We start from the raw sequence: 27,685 nt of genomic DNA, 5'->3' as shown, positions 1-27,685 counted from the left end.
GTCAGCCCAGTGTCTGAGTTATGACTGCAGAATCCAACCCCCTGTTGGTGGGCAAGTCTTAACGAGTTGCATGTGATTTTAAAAGGGAGGTTAAAATGTGCTGCTGTCTTTAATCCTGCATTTCCACATGCATTTGTAGGTGTAGGGCTCTGAAGAGCAAGGATAGATGGCCCCAGAGTCAGTGTGCTGGCCTGAGACCTGGGTTCAAGTTTCTGCTCTGCCACAGACTTCCTGTGTGACTTTGGGAAACTCACTTAGCCTCTCTGTGCCTCAGTTCCCCATCTGTACAATGGAGATAATAACAGTGCCCTGCCCTCACTGGGGTGTTGGGAGGATAAATACATTAAAAAGATTGGGAGTGCTCCGATACACCAGTAATGGGGGGCATATAAGTACCTAAGGCAGATATACACCCCTAACTGGTCCAGCCTAGTACTTCTATATGCACTATCTGCATGTGCTCCCGGGGTGTCACTACGTATTATTCTTCCCTTTCCTTTATGGATTGGTCATGAAGGAGACTTCATGGTGGACGCATCCTCATGTACTTTCTTTACAGAATTGATGTAAGGGCACCCGTTCAATCTAGGGCTGGCCTGTGATGTAGCACCCCATCCCCCACTTCCCCAGCAGGCAGGATATACAAAGGTTTCGCTAATCACATTTTGGAATTTTTTTCCATCTCCAAACTGCTTTACTAACATTAACTAACCCTTGCAACATCCCTGTGAGGGAAATGAGTACTAGTCCCATTTTACACATGGGGAAACTGAGGAAAAGCAGTTATGTTCACAGCGGGACTCTGTCAGTCAGAATTAGAATTCAGGAAAACTTGGCTCACGGGTCACGTTGAAACCATTAGCTGATGCCTCTTGCAGCAGAGGATAGAACCAAAAAGCTTTTCTGACTCCAGAAACACGAGCAGTTATTGTCCTCCTTTCTTTAATTTTATAACCCAAAGCCCCAATCCTGCAACTACTCTGTGTGTAGAACTGACTCCAGTCTGAGGTGTCGAGTTCAAGAGAAGTCGTTTGACAGAGTCTCAAGTATTACCAGTACCTATTGATAAAAGATGCCCACTTTCTGAATAGCCATTGTTCCCACCCCCCTGTGAAAGAAATGTGTACTGGTAGGCCAGGAGTAAATAGCCTTGAACATTTTAACATTCATGCTTTTGTCTTAACTCATAAGTTAACAATGCTGCTCCTAGGCCAGAGGGTCCAGAAGAAAATACTCACCCATATGCTAGTAACAGGAACGTGTATGTTTAAATAGCTGATCCCAGGTAAAAATTAAGGCCTAGATTTTTTTTAAATGTAGTCACCTATAGTGAGGCCCATGAGCCCTGATCCTCTGGTGATTTGCATGCTGATGTCAATGCAACTACTCTCCATGAGTAAAGTTAGGCATGTGTACACATCTAGGTAGGACTGGGACCTTAGCCTCCAGGGCAGTTGCCCAACCCTGTTGAGAAAAGCACTTAAAAGCTTGTGACTCAATGGGATTCACCTCAAGCATAAAGGTAAGCATGTGTTCAGGTGCTTTGCGGGATGCGGGGTCTGATCGTAGAGGGCTGAGTATACAGCGCTTGCTGAAGACCATCTCTGCAGAATCTCGAAACAGCGAGTCTTATTTACTTGCCTACAGGCGGACGTGGATGCCTAAACTTAGATATTCAAGTCTGAACACTTTGGGGGAGATTGACAATGACACAAAGGGCAGTTAGGCCCCCAGTTCTTGCTGATTTTCAATGGGAGATGGGCACTCAAATCCCATTTTCCCCTTTGAAAATCTCCCCCTTTGGGCCTTAAATCTTTATTTAAATCTAAATAAAAGGTGCCTTGATCTGCATTTAGTCAGCTACATTTGAAAACTATGGCCTAGGGGAGGGAAAAACAGGTTAACTCTCCTTCCCCTTTTTTCAGTTCACTCCATGAAACTCCTGTGGCCTCTGTTGTTTAATGTATGGACTTTACAGTCTCAAGATGCAGAATGTGTTGCCACAGACTAACTGGAAACCATCTGCGTTATTGGGTATTTCTTCCCATATCTCAAGTGCTAAGAAATAATCCTAGATCATCGAAAATGGCTGTCAGTCATCAAAGACTATGCAATCATTTAACAATTTGCTTATAGCTCCCAAAGGTTACCAGGGAGACCATCTTTTTTAGCCTCAGTTCAGCAAAGTACTTTGAAGTTAATGGGACTTCTCATGTGCTTAAAGTGAAGCATGTGTTTAAGTGCTTTGCTGAATCAGGGCCTCAAGTCTTGAGGGGCTTTTTTATTTATTTTAAAGATGGTATTTACCCAGATTGGTGCTTTTAGTGTGAATTTAGCAAAAGACTTATTTAAACTTTAACTGACAAATTTATTTGAAGTCATAAAGTATTTGATCATCAGAGAGAGAGAATATAAATAAGACACTGGACATACACAATCTACAGTTAATTCAATATTCAATTTTACAGGTAACAGTATACATATTGTTTTGCCTTTCTTCACAATCAGTTTTCACTATATCTGCTGTGAAATACACAGATGCATAGAATGGAGAAAGTGTAGTGGTGGTGAACATAAGTATGCTCATTGGAATGCCTCCCCAACAACATATGAAGAACAGTTGTAACTAAACCAAGCCTAACAAAATGTTGAGACAGTATTTGGCAACAAGACATTAGGTGCAACTTTAAAAAGCTTTGCAATAAAGTTGTCATAGAGGAATCAGTAAAGAAAAACATTAGTTTAACAATCCAGAAAGACCAATATTCTTGGGTCAAGAGTTTTCCTGACCCTGTTGGAAAACAGTGGTTATTTGATAATAAATACATCTATTCACAGTTTAACGTTGATGTGGAAAGAATAAAGCTAGCATCTACAAATTAAAAAGGTGAAAAGCAAAGTTAACATAGGGTCCTCATAGTATAAAGGAAAATGTGATTATTAATAAATGATTGGCATATTAAAGCCCATTTAAATTTAGAAAAGCGAATATAAATTCAAAAATAAAACAAAAAAGCCTTACTCTGTCACTGCTGTTTTTCTGAACCTGTTGGAAGAACAGAGCAATAAGTACATGGTTTTCTACCATGAATTAGTGAAGAGATTATTCATTGTTCACATTTCTCCTGTAGAAATATAGACATTGTTGCTTCTTTTACAATGGCTGAGATTTTTATTTTTAAAAAAGCTTGAGGGGTAAGTAAGTGATGAAGCAAGTCATTGCTTTGGAGAATGAACTGACAACAGAAAACAAAATACGTTATCAGCTCTATAAAGCACGAGTCTTGGTGGTCAGTACTGTTCTGTAAAGACACAATGAGCAGTTTCACTTGGACTTTTCTTAAGCCAGTCACTCTGACATGATTCCTTGGTCAATTGTCTTTTGCTAACCCACAGCTGGCCAGCCTCTTGAGCACATTTGCCTTTCTTTCTCCATGTAACTATCTTACTTTTTCCTCAGAGGTCATTTTTTGCCCCACATTATATTCTCAACAGTAGATGTTGCTTAGTAGCCTGAAGTCTTTTCCCCACATTGTGGTGGATCCTGTATCAAAACTGGCCATGATCAACTTCATCTAGCCAAGAGGCAGGACTTGCAGGGAAGTCTGGATACCCTCCACTGCTCCCTGTGGAGAGATCGGAACTGGGTCCATTCCCACCTAAGACTCTCATTGGCTGGGGCACGCCTTGTCCACCTTGAGCTATGATGCCTAAACCACTGTCTGGGTAAACCAAGCTTGAGATTAAAGGCTGGTGGCCTGGCAATGCCTGCAAAGAAGCTGGTGATTGGGGTATCCCGTAGGGGCTGTTGGATCTGAGGTCGTGGTACTGGTCCTGAGCAGGAATGCCGCTGTGTTCCAAAGAGAAGCTCCCGTTGGTCCCAGCTTGTCTCCCCAAAGCAGGAGAAGCTTCATTTAGGTTGCTGTAAATCCCATTGGAGTGGCTCATTTCTGACATAGAGGGCTCATCTGAAAGGGAAACAGGCTTGATTTATTGGGAAAGCAAACTAGCTGGAGACAATCTGATCAGAAACCTGTGCAGAAATGCCGTGGAACTATAAAACCCACGGATGGACAGATAGATTAGACGGGTGTGTATGGTGAGAGAGAGAGAGAGAGAGAGAGAGAGAGGACTTGCATGTTTTTCACAGCTTTTCAATGCTATGTTGGTCCTGTCATTTCTTAATTCCTTATTACCTCTGTTTTCTATCTCTGGCTGGATCTCAGCCAAGTCAATGGGATTTTGTTTTTAATCCTGGGGGCAAGAGTCTAATTCACTTGGGCTTTTAAAAACATTATGAAATGTAGATACTAAGAAATAACCTTATTTTAAAAAAATATCTTTTAAGGGAGAAGTGAGTCTAGGCTCTTGAGATCTGCCTCTTTCTATTGTTCTGTGTTCCTTTTATTAATTATTATTATGGCCTCATTAGTTATATTTATCTCTATTTTCACTATCATTTCAGGAGCTACCATCATACTCACTGATAGAAGGGAATGATCTAAAGGAAAACCATCCATTACTTAGGAAAAGGAATTAAAATTGCAATGGTTTTGGGGTGATTAGAAATAGTTAATGGAGTATATTTGGATCACTTAAAAACATTTTTGAAAATGAAACATATTTTCTAGTTACCAGCAAAATTATATCTGCATTTATTGGACCCTTCATAAAAACTGAGAATGACTCTCTTATCTAGGTTTCAGAGTAACAGCCGTGTTAGTCTGTATTCGTAAAAAGAAAAGGAGTACTTGTGGCACCTTAGAGACTAACCAGTTTATTTGAGCATGAGCTTTCGTGAGCTACAGCTCACTTCATCGGATGCATAGCATATGCATCCGATGAAGTGAGGCTGTAGCTCACGAAAGCTCATGCTCAAATAAACTGGTTAGTCTCTAAGGTGCCACAAGTACTCCTTTTCTCTTATCTAGGATATCAACCTGGTGCATATCTTAAACTTATCAATAATTGTGTTTAATACTTTTAGTTACTGTGTAATGGGCTATTCATATAGAATAATGATGCTGCATAAGATCATATGGGAGCAGGCATGAAAATTTAATACAATGTTAGGGAATCAATAGACAAGCTGAAATTTAAAATAGATTTATACATAAAGCTGCATGAACATTTTTCATCTAAAGAGTTTTCCATGGGAAAATGCTGTTTTGACAAAACCAAAAATTTCCCCAAAACTACATAGACTTCAACAAAATTTCATTTTGAAAAATTGGAAAAAACATTTTGAAAATGTCAAAACCTCATGTCTCAACATTTTCAGAATGGAAGGTCTTGATGTTTTGGGCTCAGAACTACTTTTGGCATTGCGAGGTTCTTGAACGCTATGGTAATGGGCCCATATCCGTGCCTTATATTGGCAGAAGGTACTAGATCACAGGAAGGAGCAGTTAACTGATGGCTGTGCGAAGAAATGCCATGAAGACGAGGTGTCTGTGGCACTGAGCAAGCACTGAGCAACAGGAGAACACTTTTGAAGTCAAGGGCAACTACTCTTGCTTAAAGTTAAGCATGTGGTTAAGTGCTCTATTGCATCAAAGCTTAAGGGAATGTCTGTCAAAACAGATGACAGAGTGACATCTCTCCTCCAAAGAAGCTTGAAATCCTATGAGAGCAACAGCCCAAAACAAGGAGATGAAATAAAAAATACACCCATAATAATTCAGTGGAATAACCCCCACTCCCCAAAAATCGTTGAAATAAAAACACTTCCAGAACATAACTCATGGAATATGAACACCCCAGAAACAATCCAATGGGTTGCAGAGACTCTCCTATCAATATTTGCCATATAAACATTCTGATCAATCGTTCTGGACTTTTTCGCTTTTAAATCTTTGTCATTTATAAAGTTCCTCAAAGAGAAGTATTCCTTTAATGTCAGAGGTCACTTGCCCAGACAAATCCGGAGTGACATTCTTCATGTTTTTCCTTTGATGGTTTCAAATGTGACACCATTTAAAAAAAAATATAACTTCCACCTTTAGTTTCTCAAATGCAATTGAGTCCAAATTGTCTCCTGCCCCGAGGAGATCTAAATCACTCACTGCGGTCACAGTGGAGAGAAGTTACTTAGCAGAACGCTGACTCAGTCATGGCTTGCTCCAGTTCTCGCCGGCACGTATTTGTGTTTATGTTCCCAGTTTAATTCACCTGTATTGGGCATTTGTTTTCTTTGATTATTTTATGGCAGGAAATGCTGAGCAAGCAAATGGTATTTAAAGAACGAAATGAAACTGTGATGCAAAACCGGCAGCTGTGCTTGGAAGAAGGCTGGGTGAAAAATGCCCTTGGGGTGAAATTGACCCCTGTCCAGGGGCTTAGCATGAGGCCTATGCACCCTGAAATCTCGCTCAAGCCTTGATTACACGCTTGTGATCTCCGCAGCATACGAGCCGTGACAGCCAGAGCATGCACCTTCTTCCTCTTACCTGTAAAGGAGACCTCAGCATCACTATCTGGGCCTTCCTCCTGGATACTGTCCTTGTCCGATTTTGAATTCCCCCGGGATCTTTTCATATTCCTAAAGTACTGGCCCCATCTCTGCCTCCCAGCATCTTTCTTTAGTCTTTTTTCCTTAGCCCTTCGGTTCTGGAACCACACCTGGCCAAGGAAACAAAGGGGGTTAAAGGAACAACTTGAGAAGTCTCTAGTTTTCTAAAAGCGCGGGGGGGGGGGGGGGGAGAGGCATGGCAACAATTTTAATATTTGCATCAAATGAAATGTTTTCATACAAAAATTGGTTTTCAAGGAAATGACTTTTTTCAATGACAAAAACTTTCAGCCCGCTCTTCGAGCTATTCTTCGCGCACGGGGATGCACCTGCCCAGAGTCCTGCCCAGAGTCCCACCGGAGACAAGGGAGCCCCGGGAGTAGGGTGCATTGGAGGACCAGAGCCTTTGACGAGCCAGGAGCACAGAGATCAGGGACAAATATTAGGTCCGCACCAAAAAATGGAAAGAAATTGCGAAACTTTCACTGAACAATTATTTCAAGGTTTGTTTTTCTTTGTCAAAATTCAAACCGCTGATGTGTGCGTTGTTTACGCTGCAAAAGATGAGTAAATTTTTTGCCAGCTTTAGAACCGGTCTTTTTAAGAAAACGAGAGGGAAGGGGGTGGAGGGCGCGGATCTGTGAAAATTTTGATTCCCCCCCCCCCCAGCCCCCGTTCCCGTTTTTTGGTCAACATTTCAAATTTTGACCAACACTATAAAAATCCAAATTCGGAGCATTTCACCCAGCTGTAGCAAATATGCTCTGGCAAGTGTGTGTGTGTGTGTGTGTGTGTGTGTGTGTGTGTGTGTTTTGAAACCATTGTGAAAGCACAAGGACTGGCCATTACTCTGGGTCTGTACAGAGATGACCACCACAAGATAGATGCTTAATAATTAAAAAAGACTGTTTTCTTGATCCAATCTGACCAACTAAAATGCATTGTTGAGTCAATACCTGTATGTAAAACGAACCCTCCCCAATAAGAGCGATGCACTGGGGCGTGGACTCCCTTGGCTTTCCAAGGAGGCAGGGATCCCCACGTGGGATGCTTGCGCTGCCCCATCTCACCTGTACGACTCTCATATCCAGCCCGGTCTCTGAGGACAGCTGCTCTCTCACGTGCCTGGCAGGTTTGGGGGAGTTGTTATAAGCGTTCTTCAGGGTTTCCAGCTGCTTGGCTGTGATCGTGGTTCGGGGTCTTTTTGCCGTGGACTCCGCCTCTGCAAAAGTTGACAAGAAATAACGCGCATTATTGCCCAAGCAGAGAGCCCAGTTTGAGTCACAGTCGCCTGAAGAATGGCTCGGGACGAGGAGTGAAAATCTGGACCTGGAGTTTCATGCACTGGTTGGATCTGCTGGCGTTAAAGCTAGTCTGGAATGGGAGGTGGGGGGAATCCAGGGGAAAACAAATCTGTGCTCACTTTGCCAACATTTAAGGGACAAGCAATGTATAAAATGAGAACGAAAATCACTATGGTTTCATGGGGTAATAATATCGTTACTCTCCGGTTTCAGAGTAGCAGCCGTGTTAGTCTGTATTCGCAAAAAGAAAAGGAGGACTTGTGGCACCTTAGAGACGAACCAATTTATTTGAGCATAAGCTTTCCTGAGCTACATGCATCCGATGAAGTGAGCTGTAGGTCACGAAAGCTTATGCTCAAATAAATTGGTTAGTCTCTAAGGTGCCACAAGTCCTCCTTTTCGTTATTCTCCGCTGTTAATTTAGCGAGGGAGGGGAAAGTAGCCATTTAATAAGCCATAATGTCGATCTAGAGATATTTAAATAGATCTTCTTCAGATTACACAAATAAAAGACAACCATAAAGAAAGGAGCTGCAAGTGATGGCGATTAAGCCGAGACACAATTATTGAATAAAGAAAATTTTGACTTGGATATGCAAGCGTCTGCGGAGTGCTATAAATAGAAAGCCCGTTTTTCACGTCATTGCTCCTGTGTTGAAGCAAATCTTCATTAGTATTAAAACTTCTCCTGGGATACAAACTAATAGATGTGTGCTCTGGGTTTGGGTTTTTTGTTTTTTGGGGGTTTTTTTTGTTTTGTTTTTGTTTTGAATGAGCAAGGCTATGAAATATCCCCTGAGCAGCAACTCTGACCTACTTAAATGGGGTACAAATATTGGGCCGCCGATTAGACTGAATGGATGCACGTTCTAAAAGTGAGAGTGGAAATTCACAATAATTCTCGAAGGCTCCACTGTGGTCCGCTCCCCGGGTGAGAATTATTCCCACCGGTTTTTTTCCCCCCACTGTTCTGCTTTCTTCGCCTCTAGCCCCTCTACCGGCAGCAGACTATGAATAGGGCCCCCAGAGGCGAGCCTGGGGAGTGTGTCTGTGGTACGCAAAAACGAAGTGGCGCTGGAGTTCACAGTGCAACATTGCGTGTATTCTGACTGTCCTAACGCCCAGACCAGCGGGCACCACTACGGGGCGCCGACCCGAACACAAGGGCAATGCATTCCCCCTGAAATCCCAAATTCCAGGCACCATCAGATCAAACCCCTGGAAGTAGCCGCGGTGCAGTTCATTCAACCCCCCCCTGCTGGAGGATGGGTGAGAGACCCAGGACCTCAGTGGCTCACAGAAGACACCCAGCCTGGGGCAATGGGAGAAAAGTCCAACGGGTTAATCTGCTAGTCAAGTTTAGGGAGGACTGAATGGAAAAACACCTATCGAACACCTTGGGGTCCGTCACATTAGTTGGGAATCACATTATCTTGGGCCCTCGACCTGCGATGTGTGTGCAGAACACACGGCTGGAGCGTTAACTCGGTGGCTAAATAAACCCTCTTGTTCTAGAACCAAAGCGTTCACAATTAGTCTCAACTATACTTAGAAAGGGAGAGACTTTTAACGTTGCTTTGTGCCACCCAGATCTCTGCCAGACTGCTTGCCTAGGGCATCAGCAAACATCCGGTCTTAAAAATCTGCACCTGAAACTCTAATAACCACCTCAAAACTCTGTGTGTGTGTGTGCGTTCCCACTGTATGGTCTCTTTCAGCAATGATGTGCGCTCTATAAATAGCTAATACTCAGAAATGTCTGAATTTGAATGGGGTTTGAATTTTGGACGCATGGAGGGATATATAGATGGATGGTTACCACAGTAGAGAGCTGTCCAATTTACGTGACCACTCGTACAGAAAATGGAACGTTGCTCACTTTAAACCAGTGAAGGCTGAAATAGCTGGCTTCCTTTCCCGTTGGAAATCTGGAACACTACTAAGCTGGGAAGATTTTAGGCGTTTTCCATGATTGTCCTATGAATTCACCTGACTTTACAAGATCACGTGTCTGGAATAGGTTGGTGCTTAGTATGAATTTCAAAATCAAGATATCGCTTTAGCGTGTGGTCCCCGAGAGCTCCCAACTCGGAAGGAGACCCCTAGAAGAACAATTTCTCAATCCTCTTGCTGCCCCATTGGAGTCAATGGCAACACAAGCGTCCATGTCAAAGCATCAGCCAAAACACAATAAAGTCAATAGAAGTTTTGCCTCAGGATGGGGCCCCCCCAAAAAAACTATCCTAAGCCCAGATACAAAAATACAGACCCCTTTCAAGCTGAAATATGGGTTATTTCGCTGCTGGGCATTCTCAAGTAGGTTTTACTTGTTATATGGTAGGAGAGGGATGAAAGTAATTAATAATTGGCTAATAGTGACCCCTATTTGGTGACCCCTAGTTCTCATAACACAAGAACTCGGGATCACCAAATAAAATTAGTAGGCAGCAGGTTTAAAACAACCAAAAGGAAGTATTTTTTTCACACAAGGCACAGTCAACCTGTGGAACTCCTTGCCAGGGGATGTTGTGAAGGCCAGGATAAAACAGGATTCAGAAAAGAACTAGATAAATTCATAGAGGCTAGGTCCATCAATGGCTATTAGCCAGGATGGACAGGGATGGTGTCCCTAGCCTCTGCTTGCCAGAAGCTGGGAATGAGCGAGAAGGGATGGATCACTTGGTGATTACCAGTTCTGTTCATTCCCTCGGAGGCACCTGGCACTGGCCATTGTCGGAGGACAGGACACTGGGCGAGATGGGTCTTTGGTCTGACCCAGTGTGGCTGTTCTTATGTTCTTAGCTCTCTCACTGATTTTATATTTTGGAAAATAAAATAAATCTCTCCGAGCAGTGTAAGGGTGGAACCCTTTGTCTTCGTGAGCCTATGTTTTGAAGGAGACCCCCTAAGCTGCAGACCACTCAGTTGTATCTAGTTCCCTTCATCTCTGTTACGGAATCTTGCTTGATATACCAGCTTGTATGGGAAGGAATGTGGGTGGGTCGGTGGGTGGCCAGGAGCAATCCCCCATCTCTCTAGCTTCCCCGGGGCACTGTGCTAGCTAGGGCGATCCCAGGCTGACTTGCCCCGTTACCTCTCTGCTTGGCGGTCTCATAGTCTCCTTTACAGACCAGCCGGCTGTCCTCCATGAGGTAGAACTCGTCCCCCGTGGCCAGCTGCCTTTTACACACGATGCAAGAGAAGCAGTGCAGGTGGTAGACAAAATCTTGGGCCCTTCTCACCACCTGGGTCGGGGGGATCCCCTGTTGACAGGCGGCACATTTTGTCCCAAACCTCCTATTTTAAAAAAAAAAAATCCAGCAGAAAGTTGCTATTTATTGAACTGCAAAGAAAGATTCCCTAGGGCAGGGCAGATGCTGGTTCTGGGTCACGGGAGGCTTCGGACCTGCTCGATTCCTACCGGGTTCACTTTCTTTCTGAGTGAAGCCTTGGTCGCATCACAGCCAACTCCCGCCCTCCCGCTGGGCTGGCCCGCTCACCGGAATCCCAGGGGCCGGCCCGGGAAGGACGCTGTGTCTGAGCATGTGATGTGTAGCCGGCGTGAAGGGCAGGACACGCCGAGCCCTCATGGGGTGCTTGAAGCGAGGCATCTGCTTGGAGGAAGGGGGATGCCCGAACCAGAGCCCGCCAGGCCGCTGCCCGCCTTTGGGAAGGGTCTGCACGCAGCTGGTGGGGGTGTAGTTGGCTTCCAAGGAGGCGCATCTCAGCGCCTTGCCTGGGCCCCAGGGGAACTTGTGCGGTGCGAGAAGCGACCGACAGGATTTGCTGGGGGGGGGGGGCTCTTAGCTCAGAAGAGAAGGGGGGGAAGCCCAGCAGGGTTAAGTTCAAATCGGGGGCTGGATCATTGGCGTTTAGCAAGACACAGATCTGGGCCCAGGAAAGATCCCGGGGGGGGGGGGGTTGGCAGCACCGCCCCCCACGCGTTCCAGCCCCGGCCACGCTGCGCGCCTGGTCCCCCTGGTCGACTGGCTCGGTAGAAGGTCCGTGGAAGCGGGTCTGAACGCCCCCCTTGCTGCTCGCCAGCGCTGGGGGGGTCCCAGCCCCGCCCCAGAGAAGCGGCCAGAGCATTGGCCTGCTCCGGGTTTCTGTTTATTCCTAACCCCGGCAGACCAGGCTGAAGGCTGAGGGCCTGGTTCTTCCGAGGTGCTGAGCGCCCGCCCCTCCCAGAGCCCAGCACCCACGGAACGCAGCATCCCCGCCAACCAGCCAGCTCCTTCGGGCCCGATCCTGCAAGGACCCTGTCTGGGGACTCTAGCTTTGGATTCTCTCCCCCCCCCCCCTTTTACATCAACACCATTTTAACGAATGGCCCCAAATACACTTTCAGTCGTGTCTACCGCCCAAGTGTCCAGGGAGTTTAATTCTGTATCGAGCAGGGGGCTTTCCAGACTCGACGGTCATTCCCTATTTGGTTTTTACTGCGGGTGGTTTCTATTGCAGGGTCACAAAGGAAAGGGCTCGCTTTCTTTTTTGCCGTGGATGCAAAATCTGGAAGAAAAACCAGCGCGGCCCCAAACGCTGGGTGAGCTCTGCCCTCGGGAAGGGCGTGTGGACTCTTACATTTGCAAGCCCTGATTTACCTGTTGCCACTGAGATAAGACCGGAAAGGGCGGGGGGGGAGAGGAGTTGCTTTTCATAGAATCATAGACTATCAGGGTTGGAAGGGACCTCAGGAGGTCATCTAGTCCAACCCCCTGCTCAAAGCAGGACCAATCCCCAATTTTGGCCCCCTCAAGGATTGAACTCACAATCCTGGGTTTAGCAGGCCAATGCTCAAACCACTGAGCTGTCCCTCCCCCCCATTTACTACTACCAAATACATAAAATCGTGGCTGGAATCAAACTGTAAACCTCCAGGTTTAGGACGTAGCCTTCTGTGGGTGCGGGTTTCTCCCCGGGCTGTCTGGGGACTGACCCCTTTCTGCGGGGGGATGGTTTAAGCTCTGGAGCGGAGGTCGCGTGTCAGTACCCGGCGTGTGTCTAGCCGGGGTTCTTGGCCACGCAAAGCTCCGCTGGGAGCTCGGCGCAGGCCCCGGGGTAGCGCGGGTGGCTGTGTGCTCGCAGCCCCGGCCACCGGAGCGCTGAGCAGCGGCTGCAACGCAAGTCAGGCGGGGATGCAGATTTCCCCGGCTACCTGCACCGAAAGCCGTTTGCGGGGTGAGGTACAGAAAGGCAAATCCGGCTCTTCCCCCCGCTCCCGTACAGAACTTTTTTTTTTATCAGCCTCTTTATTGGCAGGGTCCTTTTCTGCATGCAGACAGTTATCAGATGCAACCATGATCTCCGAGGAAGCCATATGTTTTGAAGGGAGAGAGAGCGCGAGTCGGTGGGATGTGCGGACGGGCTAGAGCCCAGTTCAAATCAGAGCAGTTCCCAGCATCCCCTAGGAGGGCAGAACAATGACCCGGGGCCACAACCCCCCTCACCCTGCTTCTCCATTCACCCTCCACGGAGGGCCCTGCTAAGATTAATCATTGCCGAGTTATTTGTTTAGAATGGACAGAATCCCGGTGACTAGTCATTTCCCTTCCCCCCCCACCCCCCATATCCTTGCCCTAAAATCTCTGCCCCGTCCCCGTCCCCTTCCTCCAAGGGTGCTAGGTTTGGTGTGGTTTTACTCACTTGAAAAAGTCCTCTTTGCAATACACGCTGTCCCCTCTGCTGAAGCATTTCTCAGCCAGCTGGGTCTGGCAATCGCTGCATTTCAGACATTTGCTGTGCCAGTGTCTGTCCAGCACCTTCAAGATGAACCTGTCCACAATGTGTTGGTTGCAGCCTGCACAGAGCGGGATTTCTGGGAGTGGGGAGAGAGGGATAAAGGACATAATTATGCGGTTTAATTTCTCACTTCTAAAGCAAGTAGGGGCCCGATCCCACCCTTGCAATGGGAAGGCTTCAGTTGGAACAGGATTGGATCAGATCTGGGGGTAACGTCTGCACATAGATGAAGCTCCAGTTGCTGGAAGGAGCTCCGACTAATCGTTCTATGTCCACACACGTTCTGTGTCCACACACGTTTCCTGGATCGGTGGCTCGGGCTCGGGCTTGCAAATCGGGCTCACATTAGCGAGCAGGAATTCAGCTCTCTCAGACACAGGCACAAACTGGCTCGATGGGGAGACACTTCACAGCGTGTGCAGGCTTGGATTCGCCTACATAGCAAGAGCCACGGCAGGTCCAGAGCCCACAATGCAACTGCCGGATGGGAGAGAGACAAGGGCCAACTTCTGCTCGGGAAGGAGACGAGCTTTGGAGCGTGCCCCGAGCTGTTCTTCAGGCCTGGTGCAATCAGAGAGAGCACCTCACCCACCTTGTCTCCCTCGCATCCTGGGGCCCAGAACGACAGCAACAATTTCGCGCCGGTCACACATTGAAACGGTACATCCCAAAAGCACATCACAGGTCATCAATATTAAAAATAGACACGGGGAAGCCTCCACGTTAGATCACATGATCTCCCACGCTGTTCTTTTTAAAATTGCAAATGCAACACGTGCGTGGGGATGTGTGTAAAATTCGGGGATTTATTATTCAAGAGCCAAAGATGCTGAAAGTGCCTTTTAAGAATAAATAGCGGGGGGGGGGGGAGGTCAGAAAAGAAACAGGTTCAAATGCCTCTGGGGAGCTGCAATTGATTCTGATTTCCTGTTTCAGGAGGGGAAAGAGGCGCCGGATTATTTCTCGTGATGTCCTTGAATGAACAGTTGCTTTAGATCTCTGCTGGAGAAGGCGTATTTTGGAGGTATACTTTCCGCATCCGGTAAAATAATTAAAAACCAACCAGCCCCCGAAGCCTGTCCATTGCAAAATTGCAGAAGAGAAACGCCGTTAAATTGCAAATCTGCGGGTTGGACGCAAACGCGTCCGAAGTGGGTTTCTCCAGCCCGCCCAGGCGCACCTGGTGGGAGCCGAACACACTCACAGGTGCCAGTCGAAAAAGAGAAACATTTTCAAGGCAAACGGTTCACGCCGGAGCCCGATTTCATCGCTTGTTTGATTCCCCATTGCGGCTAGCTTTTGGAGGCTCCTGGGTTGCAGCAAATAAACATACAAACAAATGTTACCGCAACCGAAACCAATTGTTGGCGCTCCTGGAGGAGTCCTCTCCTGGTCCTTTAAACAGAAGAGCCGCAAACAGAGTTTTATCTTCATTAGATTTTTGATTCTGTTTCTACCCAGATAATATAATTTCCACCATCCACAAAACCGACCGGTACAAATTACGCTGGCCAAAAAAAAAAGTTCTGGGTTTTTTTGTATAAATTCCCAGGGAAATATTCACAGTAACAACAACAATAATTTGACAGGCTCGTTGTGTTGTCTCATATATCGCCCCCTTGCAAAACAAGCCATGTGCTAAAATGTCCTGAAACAAACACACAATTATTGATCATCTGAACCCCCCTCCCGGAAAAAAAAATACAGCAAAGACATTGCAAGAAGAGAGAAACAACTTGCCAGCTAACGTTAGACTCCAAGGCTGGCATCCCATAGTCTTAGCAACTGTCCAGCCCCAATTAAGCTCCTCCGTACACGCTGCTCAGGTCAGACAGAAGGTCCTGCTGTCTAACCCCCAAGACCCAAGCTGGGGATGGGGGAAGGGATGAGGGGGGAAGCTTAAGACTCCCAAATCACCGTCTCATAACCAAAGAATATTGCTTCCTTCTGCTCCTTGCCGCCTAATCTGATTTTCCAAAACAAAATACAATCTCTTAAATTAATATAAACCCTCATGGAAATTAATTTCCTGCCTTGCAGGGTGTACACACACACACACACACACCCCTATTAAGTGACTAGACCCTTACGTTGCATTGTGAGTCCAGCAGAGAGAGGAAACGTCCTTAAAACGTGTCTTCAGAGTTCAGCATCCCCCCTGGGTTTACATGCGGGAGCAGATCCCGCATTTTTATTGTTTTTTGTAGCCCTTCTGGTCGACCCTTCCTCCCCCCCTCCCCCCCCCCCCAAAAAAAAACATCTAATCTGCTTCTGACTCCGGGAGCCCTGGATTTGCCATCTTTACACACATCTCCTCTCTCTCTCCCTCACTGCTACCAATTCTATAATTAGGCCTGAGTCAAATATTCCTGGTCACAGCCTTCCCCCCTCACCAATCAGGAATCCCCCTCCACCCTGGATCTCTCTCCAAATCACACCTGACAATTAAAACGGTAAAGGCCGCTGTAAACTAAGCGGGGAGAGAGAGGAGATTTAATTCACTAAATCAGTTTATTTTTAGACCTGGGTCACTTCGGCTTCTCTCACTGGTGTCAGTTTTAAGAGCCTGGAGGGGGCGATCACGTGGGCACTGTGGTTAATTTCAGCCCCAGGAAATTGCTGGAGCCCAGCGACTAGCTGCAAGGCTTCACGCAGGAGGGATGCTGCTGCTTGAACTTTTTAGGAATAAACGGGCTAGGCAGCCGCCTCAGTGAAAAATCCCTGGGGTTCCTGAGACAGCCAACACTAGTCCGTGTCCTGACCGTTGGGTTTTATTCTGTATTTATCTCGGGTCTTAATTTTCTTGGGGAATCTGAAGCACTTCGTCAAAAGAAATAAATTAATTCACAGGCTGGCAACCTGTTCTCGGTAAAGATCCAGTGCACTGAAAGCTGGGCTGCCCGGGCCTTTGTACAAACAGATATCCGAAGTACAAATACCTCAGCCATGGGCATGTACGTGCCAGAGTCTGAGACTGAAGGCCAGAACTGACCACCATCTCCTCTGACCTCCTGCACAAGCCAATATTTGTCTGTAAAGTGTTGCGTGTATTCCAGAGAAACAAGTATTTGTGTAAAAAGAACAGGAGGACTCGTGGCTCCTTAGAGACTAACACATTTATTAGAGCGTAAGCTTTCGTGAGCTACGGCCCACTTCATCGGATGCATTCCGTATTTGTGTGTGCACGCCTGCCAGCCGCCCAAGTCACAGACCAGCCTGTGCAATAAATACACACGGGGAAAGGTACACACGTTGTTTATTAAAACGACTTCTTCCCAATGCTGGGGGGGGGTCTGTTTTTATGCGAGATTCAGTGCAATGGCTCTGTGACCAGTTACCCCTGTTTTCCAGACAGGGTGAGCAAAGGTTGCGCTGTATTTGCCATCGATAACCGAATGTTTTCATGATCCTGCACCGGGGACGATCCCTCGTACCTGACACCTCGGCAGCCACGGGCAGTTTGGTCTCCACAGTCACCGACCCATGTCTTGAAAATGGCAATAAACCTTTGTCTTGTGACCAGAAGGATAATTCGATGTATGCAAATCTCTCCCCCGCCAGGGTGCAGCGACCCCTACTGCTTCGGACAGGTTCTGCTCCGGGGGTGACCGTGCCCGGCCGCCCGAAACCTGCTGCAGTTCGCCGCTTTCCAGCAGGGACACGCGCCGCGAGCAGGTGCGGGCACGTGGCGAACGCTGCCCCGAGGCCATACCCTGGTGCATTGCGTGCGACGCTGCTAACATGGCGAGCTGTGGGGGCCGTGCAGACCTGCACCCGGGGCTGGGCGCAACCGACGCTCCCTGGTGCTAGCCAGGCGGCCCAGGGCGATGAGCTGTTGCTCGATCCGGTTTACATAGAGTCCCCTCTCCCGGCCATTATTGCCCAGAACCCAGGGCGAGGAAGTAGGTGTCTTTCCTTTAGTCTCAGACAAGAGCCAGGCTGGGCATTAAACCATTAATCGGGGAATGAATTTGGTGAGAAAATGAAGTGTAAGTGCAAACCCCCCCGCGCCCCCCCCCCCCGGCTCGGGGGCCGGTTCAGGGCCGTTTGCTCAAAGTCTAACGAGACAGGAGCCGGAGGCTGGGGGGGGGGGGTGACTATGGGTTTCTGCGCGGATTCTTTCCGCTTAGCTTAGGTCTGAGTGTCCGGCTGCACTCGGGGGTGGGCACCTGGAACCTACGCAGGGGGGTGACATTTGAAGAACTAGCAAGGCCTCCCCAAGGTGGTGCCCAAGTGACTAGAAAGCGAAGAGGAGATTTTCGCTCCTTCTCGGTGCACAAGGCAGGTCCCCGGGCCAACCCGGCACGGAGCTGGGGTGGGCTGAGCTGAGCGCGGCGCTAGCCCAGCTGGTTGTTCAGGAAGCCCGGGTAGAGAGCTCGCTGCTCAATTATTTATCCGCCAGCCTCGCCCCACGCCCCAGCCCTGCGCTTGAAGCGGCATTCAGCTTTTGTTTGCATTGTGAGCCTCTACTAAAACTTTAATGTTCTGCCTTGATGCGGATCCTCTCCTCGGGGCCGGAAGGGAGAGAGAAAAGAGGGTTCCTCTGGTTTAGACCTGAGCAGGGTGCGGGAGTAAAGGGGGTCGGGTGGGGGGGCTGCCTTTTTGTGTCCCCCCCCTTTATTCTGGGGCTGTATTAACACCGAGATCTCTCCTTTTCATGTCTGAGCTGCACAATCCAGTGCTGGGCCGTTGCCTCTAATAACCAGTGATCTAACTTTATACATCTGTGCCAATGTGTGTTTTAGTTCGGAAGAGAGTCAAATCAAGGAAACACGGGCGGCGCAAAAAGACCTTCCTTTACCTAGCTATCACTAGCCCGGGGAATAAAACACTGTTTAGCCCGCATCCTGAAAAGGCCAGAGGTGCTGTTTTCCCTTCGCAATGTGCATTAGAGTTCGGGCTCTAACGCAAAGCACCGGTGCCCTGCAGGGCTTTTAAAGGGTGTTTCAAAAACGATTTGGGTAAGGGACAGAATTGCACAGGTTATGCGAACAACCCCCTGAGTGAAACAAGCCTGCAAGCTTCTGATCCTGCTTCTTGTACTCCCCTGATCTCAGCCAGCAGCCTTCTGGCCAGGGAACCGAATTATACCTTTTCAATCAACTGTTTTAGGCAATCATAGAATCATGGAAGATTAGGGTTGGAAGAGCCCTCAGGAGGTCATCTAGTCCAAGCTCAAAAATAAAGCAGGGCCCTTTTCTCAGTGCTCTGGGCAGGCAGGTGTCCTACATTCTGACTTCGTCCAGGGACAAAATACTTCTCTGATCTGCTGCTGGGAAAGGCACAATTCATTCTTGAGACCCGACTTTAAAAAAAAAAAGAAAATTTAAATCTGGGGCTTCTCGCTCCAATTTATTTTAAGCCCCCTCTTCAAAGTGCTCGCGTGGCGACTGCTACTCCCTGTACTTGTGTCCCAGGACCTGGTACCCAATTCTCGTCTTTTCCCCTCAGGGTGTCAATAAGACTTTGAATAAAGTGCATGAAACTTCAACATCCAGCTCGTAAAAGGTTCGTTGCTATTTAACAATCAAGCAGAAAAACCTATCAAAGCTGCAAGGCAGGCTGAAAACACGGACCCAATGAGTTCACCGTCTCGGGGCTAGTTAATTTCAAGGTCCCGAGACTTTGGACCCGATCCTGCAATCTTTTCTCAGGCAATAACCCTCAGTCAAGCTTCCTGGAAATTTTTGCCTAGAGAAGGACGGGAGGGAAGATCGGGCCTGTTCAGACATAAAAGATGCGCAGGGCTACCGGAGAGGGGGCCGCGGTGACTCCGAATAGCTGGTGAACCAGATAAGGAAATAGACCAGTCTCTAGGCGGTAGGGAAGGCCTCACGCATGTCTTGCTTTTATAAAGAAGCAGCAGCTAAAACATATGTCGGCGATGCCTCCCTGTCCCTTCTCCTGCCCCGCCTAATCCCTTGCCCTCTGAGCGATAAGCCAGTGCATTACTGCGATAAGAAACCACAGGGCACCCGAGAGAAACGATCAAACCATTTCAGGGAGCAGGAACTCCCCACCCTGACGGGGACAGTATGATCCCCCAGCCCCCTGACTGATGGCAGCCGGGCCGATCGCCCCTCCCTTGGGGCGAACTCGCAGGGGAAGATTTCGTTTGCCTCCCGGGGCTGGATTTTGCAGAGCTCCGCTGTAGATGCGCGTCTCCCAGCAGAGCACCCCGAGAAGTTTCAGACCGATCCCTGCCCGGAGGAACGATGATCAGCAGAGGGAAGGGACATACGTCTACCGAGGGCGCCGGAGTCATTTGCAAGGGGTTGGTCCAGGGCAGCCGAAATATTATTCATGGTCGCCCGGGACTACAGATAAATGACATTTTCATGCAGCTCTTTCTACTATTAATTCGCCTTAGGCTGTTTTGCGTTTTTCAGCAAAAGTCTCCCCTGATTTATGACGACAGACGTACAATTAACTCGATCTGTAATAAATAAATGGCGGAGGGGCTGCTCTCCATTTCTCCGGCTCCTACAGTTGTCAGAAGTTCAGAGGCTCAAAAAAAAAAAGTGCATTCAAATAAACGAGGTAATAATTAGTAATAATTAATCGTACAAATCCAGGGGTGCGCATTTGCCCTGACTCCTCTTCCTACCCTGCGCCATGCTCTGAGCTCGTGCCAGCTGCACCTGTTCTAAGATCCCCCAGAACCATCCCCTGTCTGCAGACCCATTGAGAAGCGGCTTCCCCCCACCCCCACCCCCACCCCAAAAAAGCCGGGTACCTTTGCGCACGTCCTCATTCTGCGCCAGCAAAGCGAAGAGCATCTCTGTATTGGAGCAGTCCTTGCCCGCGCTCAGTTCCTTAAGAGCATCCATCTTGCATCGCCTTCAGCCACAAACTCCGCACAAATGGGGCGCTGCAGCCCGCTCCGGGGTCTCAGAGCCAAACGTGGCCCGGGTCTGCCCGCCCTCTCCCCTCCGGCGCTCCCTGGCCTCCCCAAGCAAGCCCGAAGCAGCGGACCACACGCCTGCTCGGCACAGAAACCCCCCCTCCCCCCCCCCAGTCCATCCAGGGTCCACACAACACACACCCACACCCCGCTGGAGGTGTCGTGCGCTTGCAGTGCAGAAGAGGGAGTTGCACACAGGAGCAAACAGGGCTGAGGAGTAACCCTGCTGCCTTAAAGTTCACCCCATGCAAAGGAGGATGGAATAGCATCACCGCCAGCGAGTGGGAGGCTGCAGGTCTCGACTGGGCTCGGGGGGCCGGCGGAGGCAAAGGGAACCATTCGTCATTTTTTATGTGTGGAGGGGGTGGGGGGAATAATGAATACGGCCTGAGCGTCGCTGAAAATACTTTAATGGGGCTTCCCAGTGATTGTTTTATCTGAGGCTGGCTTTGCTGGGCCCTGTGGTTGTCTCAGCGGGTTTGCGGGCAGAGGGAGGCCAGGCGGAAGAAGGAAGCGGAGAGCAGCTGGAGAAGGGGGAGCGGCGCTGAGATTGTTTGATTCTGTTTTTCAGAAAGTAATTTACAGCCTCCTGCAGTTTGTTAGCACAAGGGGCATCACTTTCCTTGCAAAATCACTAGTGAAAGCAAAGCCCGGGGCCTACTTTCCAGGTGAAGCTGGGATTTGGGCGGGGGGGGCGGTCCCATCGAATCTGGAAGTATAAAATTAAGACCCCCCAGGAAAATGCGTTGCATTTTATGTATTTACTCCCCGCTCATTTGACAAATACATTAATGACACCCCCCTGAAGTTCCTCTCCTGTCCCACTGTGGCCACAGGTGGAAGATATTTCTACAGTCCTCAGCTGAGGAAACCGGCATTGTTTGATGGGGGAGAGCTAAATGTCTACTTGTCCGATCGAAAAGCTCACATTTCCCCCGGGAAGGATCATGCCCTAGGACAGCGCGCAGACTCTGCGGCCGAGCCCACGCTGGAGCATGGACTCCTGCAGTCTGCGCTTCCACGCAGGGGTCAGGAAAATCAGATCAACGCGCGCTGCAAACTGGGTTGAACTCTTCAATCAGCCCTAGAACCAAGGGCAGGGTCGTGTTTGGATGGACTGTCCTCAGTAGTGCCGAAATATTGGGAAAGCTTCTTATCCATGAGCATCCCACCGCCCTCCCTCTCTGTGAAACAACCTCTCTTTTTAAGGAAGAGGATTTTGCCCAGGAAGGCGGGGGGGGGGGGGGGGGGGGAATCAAGTCCCAAGGATGAAAGTAAATGGGCCAGATCATTAATTCATAGGAACTACCTGCAAAATGATAAAAGATCTTTTGGGAGGATTACATCGCCTCTTCTTTTGGATCACGTTGGTCTCAGAGGGACAAGTGGGGATGGGGCGGGGGGGGGGAAGTTGAGTCAATGGGAATCTGATTTTTATCATTATTTCTATGCATCTATTCCGCACCCCCCTTTAAATCCGAGCCCTTTCCAAAGCCCTATGGAAAGGCTCCCATTGGCTTCCGTGGTAAACCAAGCTCTTCAGGAATTGCACGGAACAGCTCCCTTGACTCTGAGCTTGCAAAGTTGCCTGCCGCGCTCGGAATTTTGGGAGCAGCTGGAGGCAGACCTGCCGGAGAAACCTGTCTCTTTCTCCTCCCACTTCCCGCCGTGTCACAGGATCGCAGGACTTGGCCAAGCCAGTCTAACATTTCCCGGGCGTGGGGAACAGAAGAAGCCTTTCTAATAAGGGTGTCCAGTCCCGTCCCCCCAGTCTTATGTTTTTTTTTAAGACAACTGTTTACTTTGGGCGAGATCGGCAGCTCAATCAAATGTTAAGTGCGACAACACCCTGATAAATTTTATTGACACTGATCTTTAGAGGCAAAAGGTGTCTGGGGAAATCAAGCGTAGTGCTCCTGCCGTACCCTGCAGATGAATTCAAAATCAATGCCCCATTTGCCTGCATTTTCCGAGGATATGAAACGCATTTTGGTGAAAGGTGTGCGATGCTTCAATGTTATTTCCAACTTTTAAGCTTTAATAATAATTTTATGTCCTATTGATCGCCTTCTCTGAAGGAGCCAGGCGACACTAATGGTATCAAATGAGAAACACTTATGACCGAGGAGTGATAGAAAGGGCATGTGATACACTCTATAGCTGTAGACAGCCATGGCTTTTTATCAAAGAGCAGGGGTGTAAGGTGTGGGTGGGTGTGATCTGCTTTTGCACCCACCCAGCTTCTAAAGCACAATTCACATCCACACAGAGCAGTGCGTTGTGATTCTTTTCATGCCTAAACTAGGGACACTGGTGTGGAATTATATTCACCATCGTGGAGCCAAGGCATGTGCTGGAAGGGACAGACTTTTAGGTCTGGAGCATCTGGTGTTGCATGAGCAGCATTTCCCCTTCGGCTAACTGCAGGCTCTGGAGCTGTATTCGTTGGGCTTTCTGTCTCCCAGGCGTGGGGGTTACCTGGGAGGGATGAGGGCTGAACTTTTCATTGTTAGGATCTTGCGTTGCACTAACATCTCCTACCAATGCAGGGGTCTGGAATTGTGGCAGGGAGGGCACCCTGTGCTCCTGGTTTATGGGTTACTCTGGAAGGGAAGGCTCCGATTCTTTTTTGCCCGGGGTCTCTGATTTTCTAGCCTCTGACAAAGCCCCAGCCCGGGAATTCCATTGCTCTTCCGCGGGTGTAACAACCTGCGCGCTCAGAGGGCAGCCGGGCGCCAGCCCAGACAATCCCCCGGCATCCATGAGTGCGGCTTCGCGCTTTCGATCAGCGGCATCAGCTTGATTTACACCGAATAACCAAACCCAGTCGAGTGGTTTTGCAGGGTGACAGCTGTTCGGAAGGGCTGCAAATGCTATTTTAATCCGCTAGCGGTTTACTCTAGATGCTCTCCTGAACCGGTACATTATTTGTCTCTGTTTATACAGGAAACCCCTATTTTATTTCTTGTCTAAAAGGGCTTCTCTATTAATAAAGCACCATCAAGGAACGTTTGAGCAATGGATTTCTTAACATCTCCACGCTCCTGTGCAGCTGTGATTTTTTCTACCCCTAAATAATAAAGTAAAGTACATTTTTTAGGATTAAAATTCCAGATTATTTTTCTTTCCTTGCTGAAACAGACTAAAGAGTCCAGGGTGGCGGGAGAGAGCCAAGTATATTCCCTGAAAGCAGAAAGGAAAGTAATATCGAGATCTTAGTCTGTTCCTTTAAACAAGTACATTCCTGCTGGATTTCACCCGAGCTTCCCTTTCAGTCCCTAACCATCCAGGCTAGCTAACATATATTCACTTCTTCGGGAAGGACATTGCAGCTATCAGACTATTTGGAGTCAAATATCCGTTAGATTCAGTGGAAGAAGGAGTTTTAAAGGTTACAAAACTAGAGAGATCCCCCCGAGTCTAAGAGTTAATCAAGCAAACGAACAGATGAGGAATCGGCAAAAATCAGCTGGATTTCCCTGGATTATTTACTCCTCAATCAGGCAGGATTTCTTCTTGCTATGTCCACACATGTCCAGGGACGGGGATGTATTGAAGTGTCTACAGTTAAAAACCCCAATCCTTAGGTCTGACAAGATTTCCCTTCGAATTCCACTTGTCCCATTGGGGAACCCTTCTTCCAGCAGAAACGGACCAGAACAAATATCCAAACCCTTTCGTTAAAACTCAGAGCCAACGTGCATTTGAATGAGCTAAGCGGTTGGGGCTCTGTTAGACTTCTGTCTCGGTGCCCTGGTGATGATAATCCATTCAAAGGGAGATGGCTGCAGCGGGGCGCATGGGAGCTGGGCTGGGTATTTATTAAAGGGTGAGGCAGTTTTTAACCGAATAAAGAAGTGAAGCATGTGAAATAGACTGAAGGCCATATTGGCTGCTGCTGTGCGGGGCATGTGTAAAGAGGGGAGAGGAGAGATCTAACTAGACAGCGTTCAGCTGCTTGTTTTATCATTTTAGCTGCTTACTTATTATATTAAATTCTCCCCCAGCTAAAATGTCAATAATAATGAATAATAATTCACTGCATCCGGTATCTCGAACCCTGTGCTGCTTATTCAGAGCGGGCAGGCTAGCTAATTTAAAGGCAAATGTGGTCTGATTTCTCTCACTCCAGAAGAATAGGGTTTCCCACCCCCTCCCCCAGTTAATAGATATTCGAGTCATCCCAGGGCAGAGCTGTCACCCGATTAACAGCATCAGCTGGGTCACAACAAGCGGATGAGAAGCCCTGTTATCAAAGCAAGGTGTGTTAATAAATCGAGTTTCTCTTAACACGCGGCTCTTTCTCGCCGGCGCTGCCCTTGGAGTGGAAAGGCCCGATCCGGCTCCGGGGTGAGTCAATATCAGACCTCTCCTGCGGACTGCAATGAGGTGGGATCCAGCCTATCCCGGGTGGGGAGTGTACCCGGAAATAGCCCCCGCATGCTGGAGCATCCCGGCAGGGCTGGTGGATTGCCCGCAGCTTGGGGCAGGGACTGGGGAACAACACACACGGTGCTGTTCGGAGTGCGCTGACATCCCCGAGGAGCGGGCACGGGGAGCTCGCCTGTGCACCCCTCTGGCAGAGCCCGGCTGGAGAAGGGCCTGGGGCTTAGGCGAGGCGTGGGGGGCTGCGGGAGGGGAGCGGGATGGCAGCCGCGAGCGATGGAGGAGCTGGGACAGCCCAGGTCAGACACGCGCTCTACAGCTGTCCAGAGCAGCCACTAACAACACCGCTCATTAGCCGTTCCCAACGTCTGCGGCAGGCTGCCCCCCGCCCCCCCCCCCCGGCACACGTTTTCTTTTCTTTTCGTTTTGTTTCCTTTTTAAACGCTGTTTGCAGAAAGCCAGCAGGAGAGGCCTCCTGCAAGGGATCCAGCCCCTCCCCAGCTCTGACAGTAACACGTGGGAACACAGCTCCGGGCACGGGAAAATCTGCTAACTAGATGATGTAAACGCCACGCCAAATATCACCAACCTAAAGCAGCCAGGCGCCGGGGACCCAAGCCCCGAAAGCCACCGAGAGTGGGGTGTAGCCACCCCAGAGATCGGCGAGCCACATGTTACCAACACCTGCTTTCCCGGTTACATGTAAAGGGGGGGGTCTTCCCCCCCCAGCACTCTGCTAGTTCAAGCTGAGACCTCCCCTCTGCCATGTATCTTAACTAGATCCTCCGGAGACCAGGGTGACATTTGCTGGGCCAGGGGACCCATTCCATGCGGAGTGGGGTGGGAATTCCTGACCCCCGCGCCCGCGCCCGCGCCACAAAGAGCTGGGGTGTTGTTGCTGCCCAGTATTGGGAAGAGAAAACAAAAAGAGAGAGAAAGAGAGAGACTCTTACCTGGGCTCCTGCTGAAGGGGCAGATCTCAGCTGCCTTCTCTGAACTAGCTCGGACTCTTTCCAGCAGCATCTCGGGGCTGGGCGAGGAAGCAGCGACCCGGGCTAACTTCAGGAGAACTTGGTGGGCTCGGGTCGCCTGGGCAGAAACAGGCCAACTCTCTCTCACCCCCCGGCTCCGAGCTGCCTTCCCTCTCCTGCGGGAGCCCTGCCCGGGAGCGCTGCGCCCGGCGGCCACCTCCCCGCACTTGGGAGATGCTGCAGCTTCAATCGAGTGGCCTGGGGAAAGGGGGCCCGGCTCAGCGCTGGCTTCCCACCGCGCAGTGGCTGGCGTCAGTTGACCCTCCGTTGCCACCGGTGTGCTGCTTAGCATAACAAAGCCAGCGAGCGACTGTCAAGGGAGGGGGAGCTGTCCATGGTGCTGACACAGGACGCCCAGCCAGCCAGGCGTGTGGTCTCCCCCCCCGCCCCCCCGACATACCCATACACGTGTCCAGCTTTCAGCCCACACAATAGGGGCTGGGCGGACCCCAGCGTCGGCTCATTGTCTTTATGCAGATCTCCCTTTTCGTTAAGACGCATCGCCTTTGTCCCGCCACAAAAGTCTCCCCCTCGGTCCATCCTGCCATGAATTTGTTGGGTTGCGGGTGTTTCCGCCCCTGCTCCGATCACAGGGGCAGGGTGGAGGAGCGATTCCTTCCTCTGGGGTTGTGGTGGGGGCTGGTTGTCAGATGTCAGCATCCGAGCGTGTTTTAAAGAGGTGGGGAGGCCGGTTTTCCGAACTGATTCCTACCCAAGAAACCCGCTGTGCGACCCGAGGGAATCTATTGTATTTTCACCCACGTGCGCCCTGAAATAAATCATTTCCCGAGCAGGAACGCGACGCCACATAAATACAAAGCGTTATTTGGTTGGTTTCAAAACCCCACTTTGCTGCATTTTAAAAACACACCTTGGAACTTCAAATCTGCTCGGGTGCAATTTCCTTCTGTTCTCTAAGGACACCCGGAGACAGCTACAGGGCCAGGCCTCCGCGCTAGCCATCAAAGATGTATTTTTAAAGGCAAACAGCTTAAAAGCAAATGTTTCTTGTACATTAAGAGGCTAAATAATCCCTTGACAAAGTTAATAGCCACATTCATTCAAGGAAGAGCCATCAGTAACCATCCAGGCCAAAAAGTAGCGCGGGTAAGGAGCGGGCAAATGCTCGGTTTTTTGGTTGACTGGGCTACAGAAATCAAAGAGACTGTTTTCTCCCACTCTTTCCCGCTTTCTGACCTTCTCTGGCTTTGCCCGAAGGAATCTATAAACCGATGAAGTGAGCTGTAGCTCACGAAAGCTTATGCTCAGATAAATTGGTTAGTCTCTAAGGTGCCACAAGTCCTCCTTTTCTTTTTGCGAATACAGACTAACACGGCTGTTACTCTGAAACCTATAAACCGACAGGAAATCCAGCTTCGCGCTAAGTAGCGCAGACCAGCTGCTATTTACCCTCTCGCCTCCCTCCCCCCCCCCAAAAAATAGTTACTTTTCCGAAGGTTGATTCAAAAATATCTGCCCCTCCTCCAAGGAAAGTTGCTTTTCCCATTTCCCTGGACGAACCTTCCCCCTAGGAAGCTGGAATTCCTCCCCCCCCCCCGCCCCCCAGTCCCCGGCAGCTTTGCTGGTTAAATGTGGATGGTTTGTTTTTCTAATTAGTTAATGAATTTGGGAAGCTAATGCGCTTTGAAACGCTGATTTAGCCAAGTGTTGGTGTGAAGACTCCCGCCTGGCCCTCCTGAGTCCCCCTTCGGGCTTTCGAGCTGGGGGCCCTTTAATTAGCTTAATTTCCAGCCGAGGCCCGGGGAAGGAAAGTGAGCACGGATGGCCGGCAGAATGCCGCAAGGCCGGC

At 49.1% G+C, this 27,685-nt stretch overlaps 1 protein-coding gene across 2 annotated transcripts; it reads right to left on the bottom strand.

Annotated features, from left to right (window-relative positions):
• Positions 1–3,420: 3,420 nt before the first annotated feature.
• Positions 3,421–25,867, bottom strand: LHX3 (LIM homeobox 3). Of its 2 annotated transcripts, none has more exons than XM_037879817.2 (6): positions 25,798–25,867; positions 13,459–13,630; positions 10,910–11,112; positions 7,582–7,733; positions 6,450–6,621; positions 3,421–3,968 (listed from the first exon to the last, which is right to left on the bottom strand). In XM_037879817.2, the coding sequence occupies exons 1-6, from the start codon at positions 25,865–25,867 to the stop codon at positions 3,550–3,552; spliced, it is 1,188 nt and encodes a 395-aa protein (XP_037735745.1). In that variant the 3' UTR covers positions 3,421–3,549. The 2 variants fall into 2 exon arrangements, with proteins under 2 accessions (XP_037735745.1, XP_007061054.2); XM_007060992.4 differs by lacking the exon at positions 25,798–25,867 and adding an exon at positions 20,291–20,384.
• Between the last annotated feature and the right edge of the window lie 1,818 nt (positions 25,868–27,685).

The sequence above is a fragment of the Chelonia mydas genome, chromosome 16, assembly GCF_015237465.2.
Source record: "Chelonia mydas isolate rCheMyd1 chromosome 16, rCheMyd1.pri.v2, whole genome shotgun sequence".
Taxonomy (NCBI): domain Eukaryota; kingdom Metazoa; phylum Chordata; order Testudines; family Cheloniidae; genus Chelonia; species Chelonia mydas.
Note: the sequence above shows the minus strand (reverse complement) of the source record. Positions and strands in the feature narration are given on the sequence as shown.

Coding starts and splice junctions, on each gene's coding strand:
- LHX3 (XM_007060992.4), bottom strand. CDS start 20,384: ATGGATGCTCTTAAGGAACTGAGCGCGGGCAAGGACTGCTCCAATACA. Junction 11,113..13,458: donor TGCAAAGAGGACTTTTTCAA/GTGAGTAAAACC, acceptor TTTTTAAAATAG/GAGGTTTGGGACAAAATGTG. Junction 6,622..7,581: donor TGGATATGAGAGTCGTACAG/GTGAGATGGGGC, acceptor TTCCTTGGCCAG/GTGTGGTTCCAGAACCGAAG.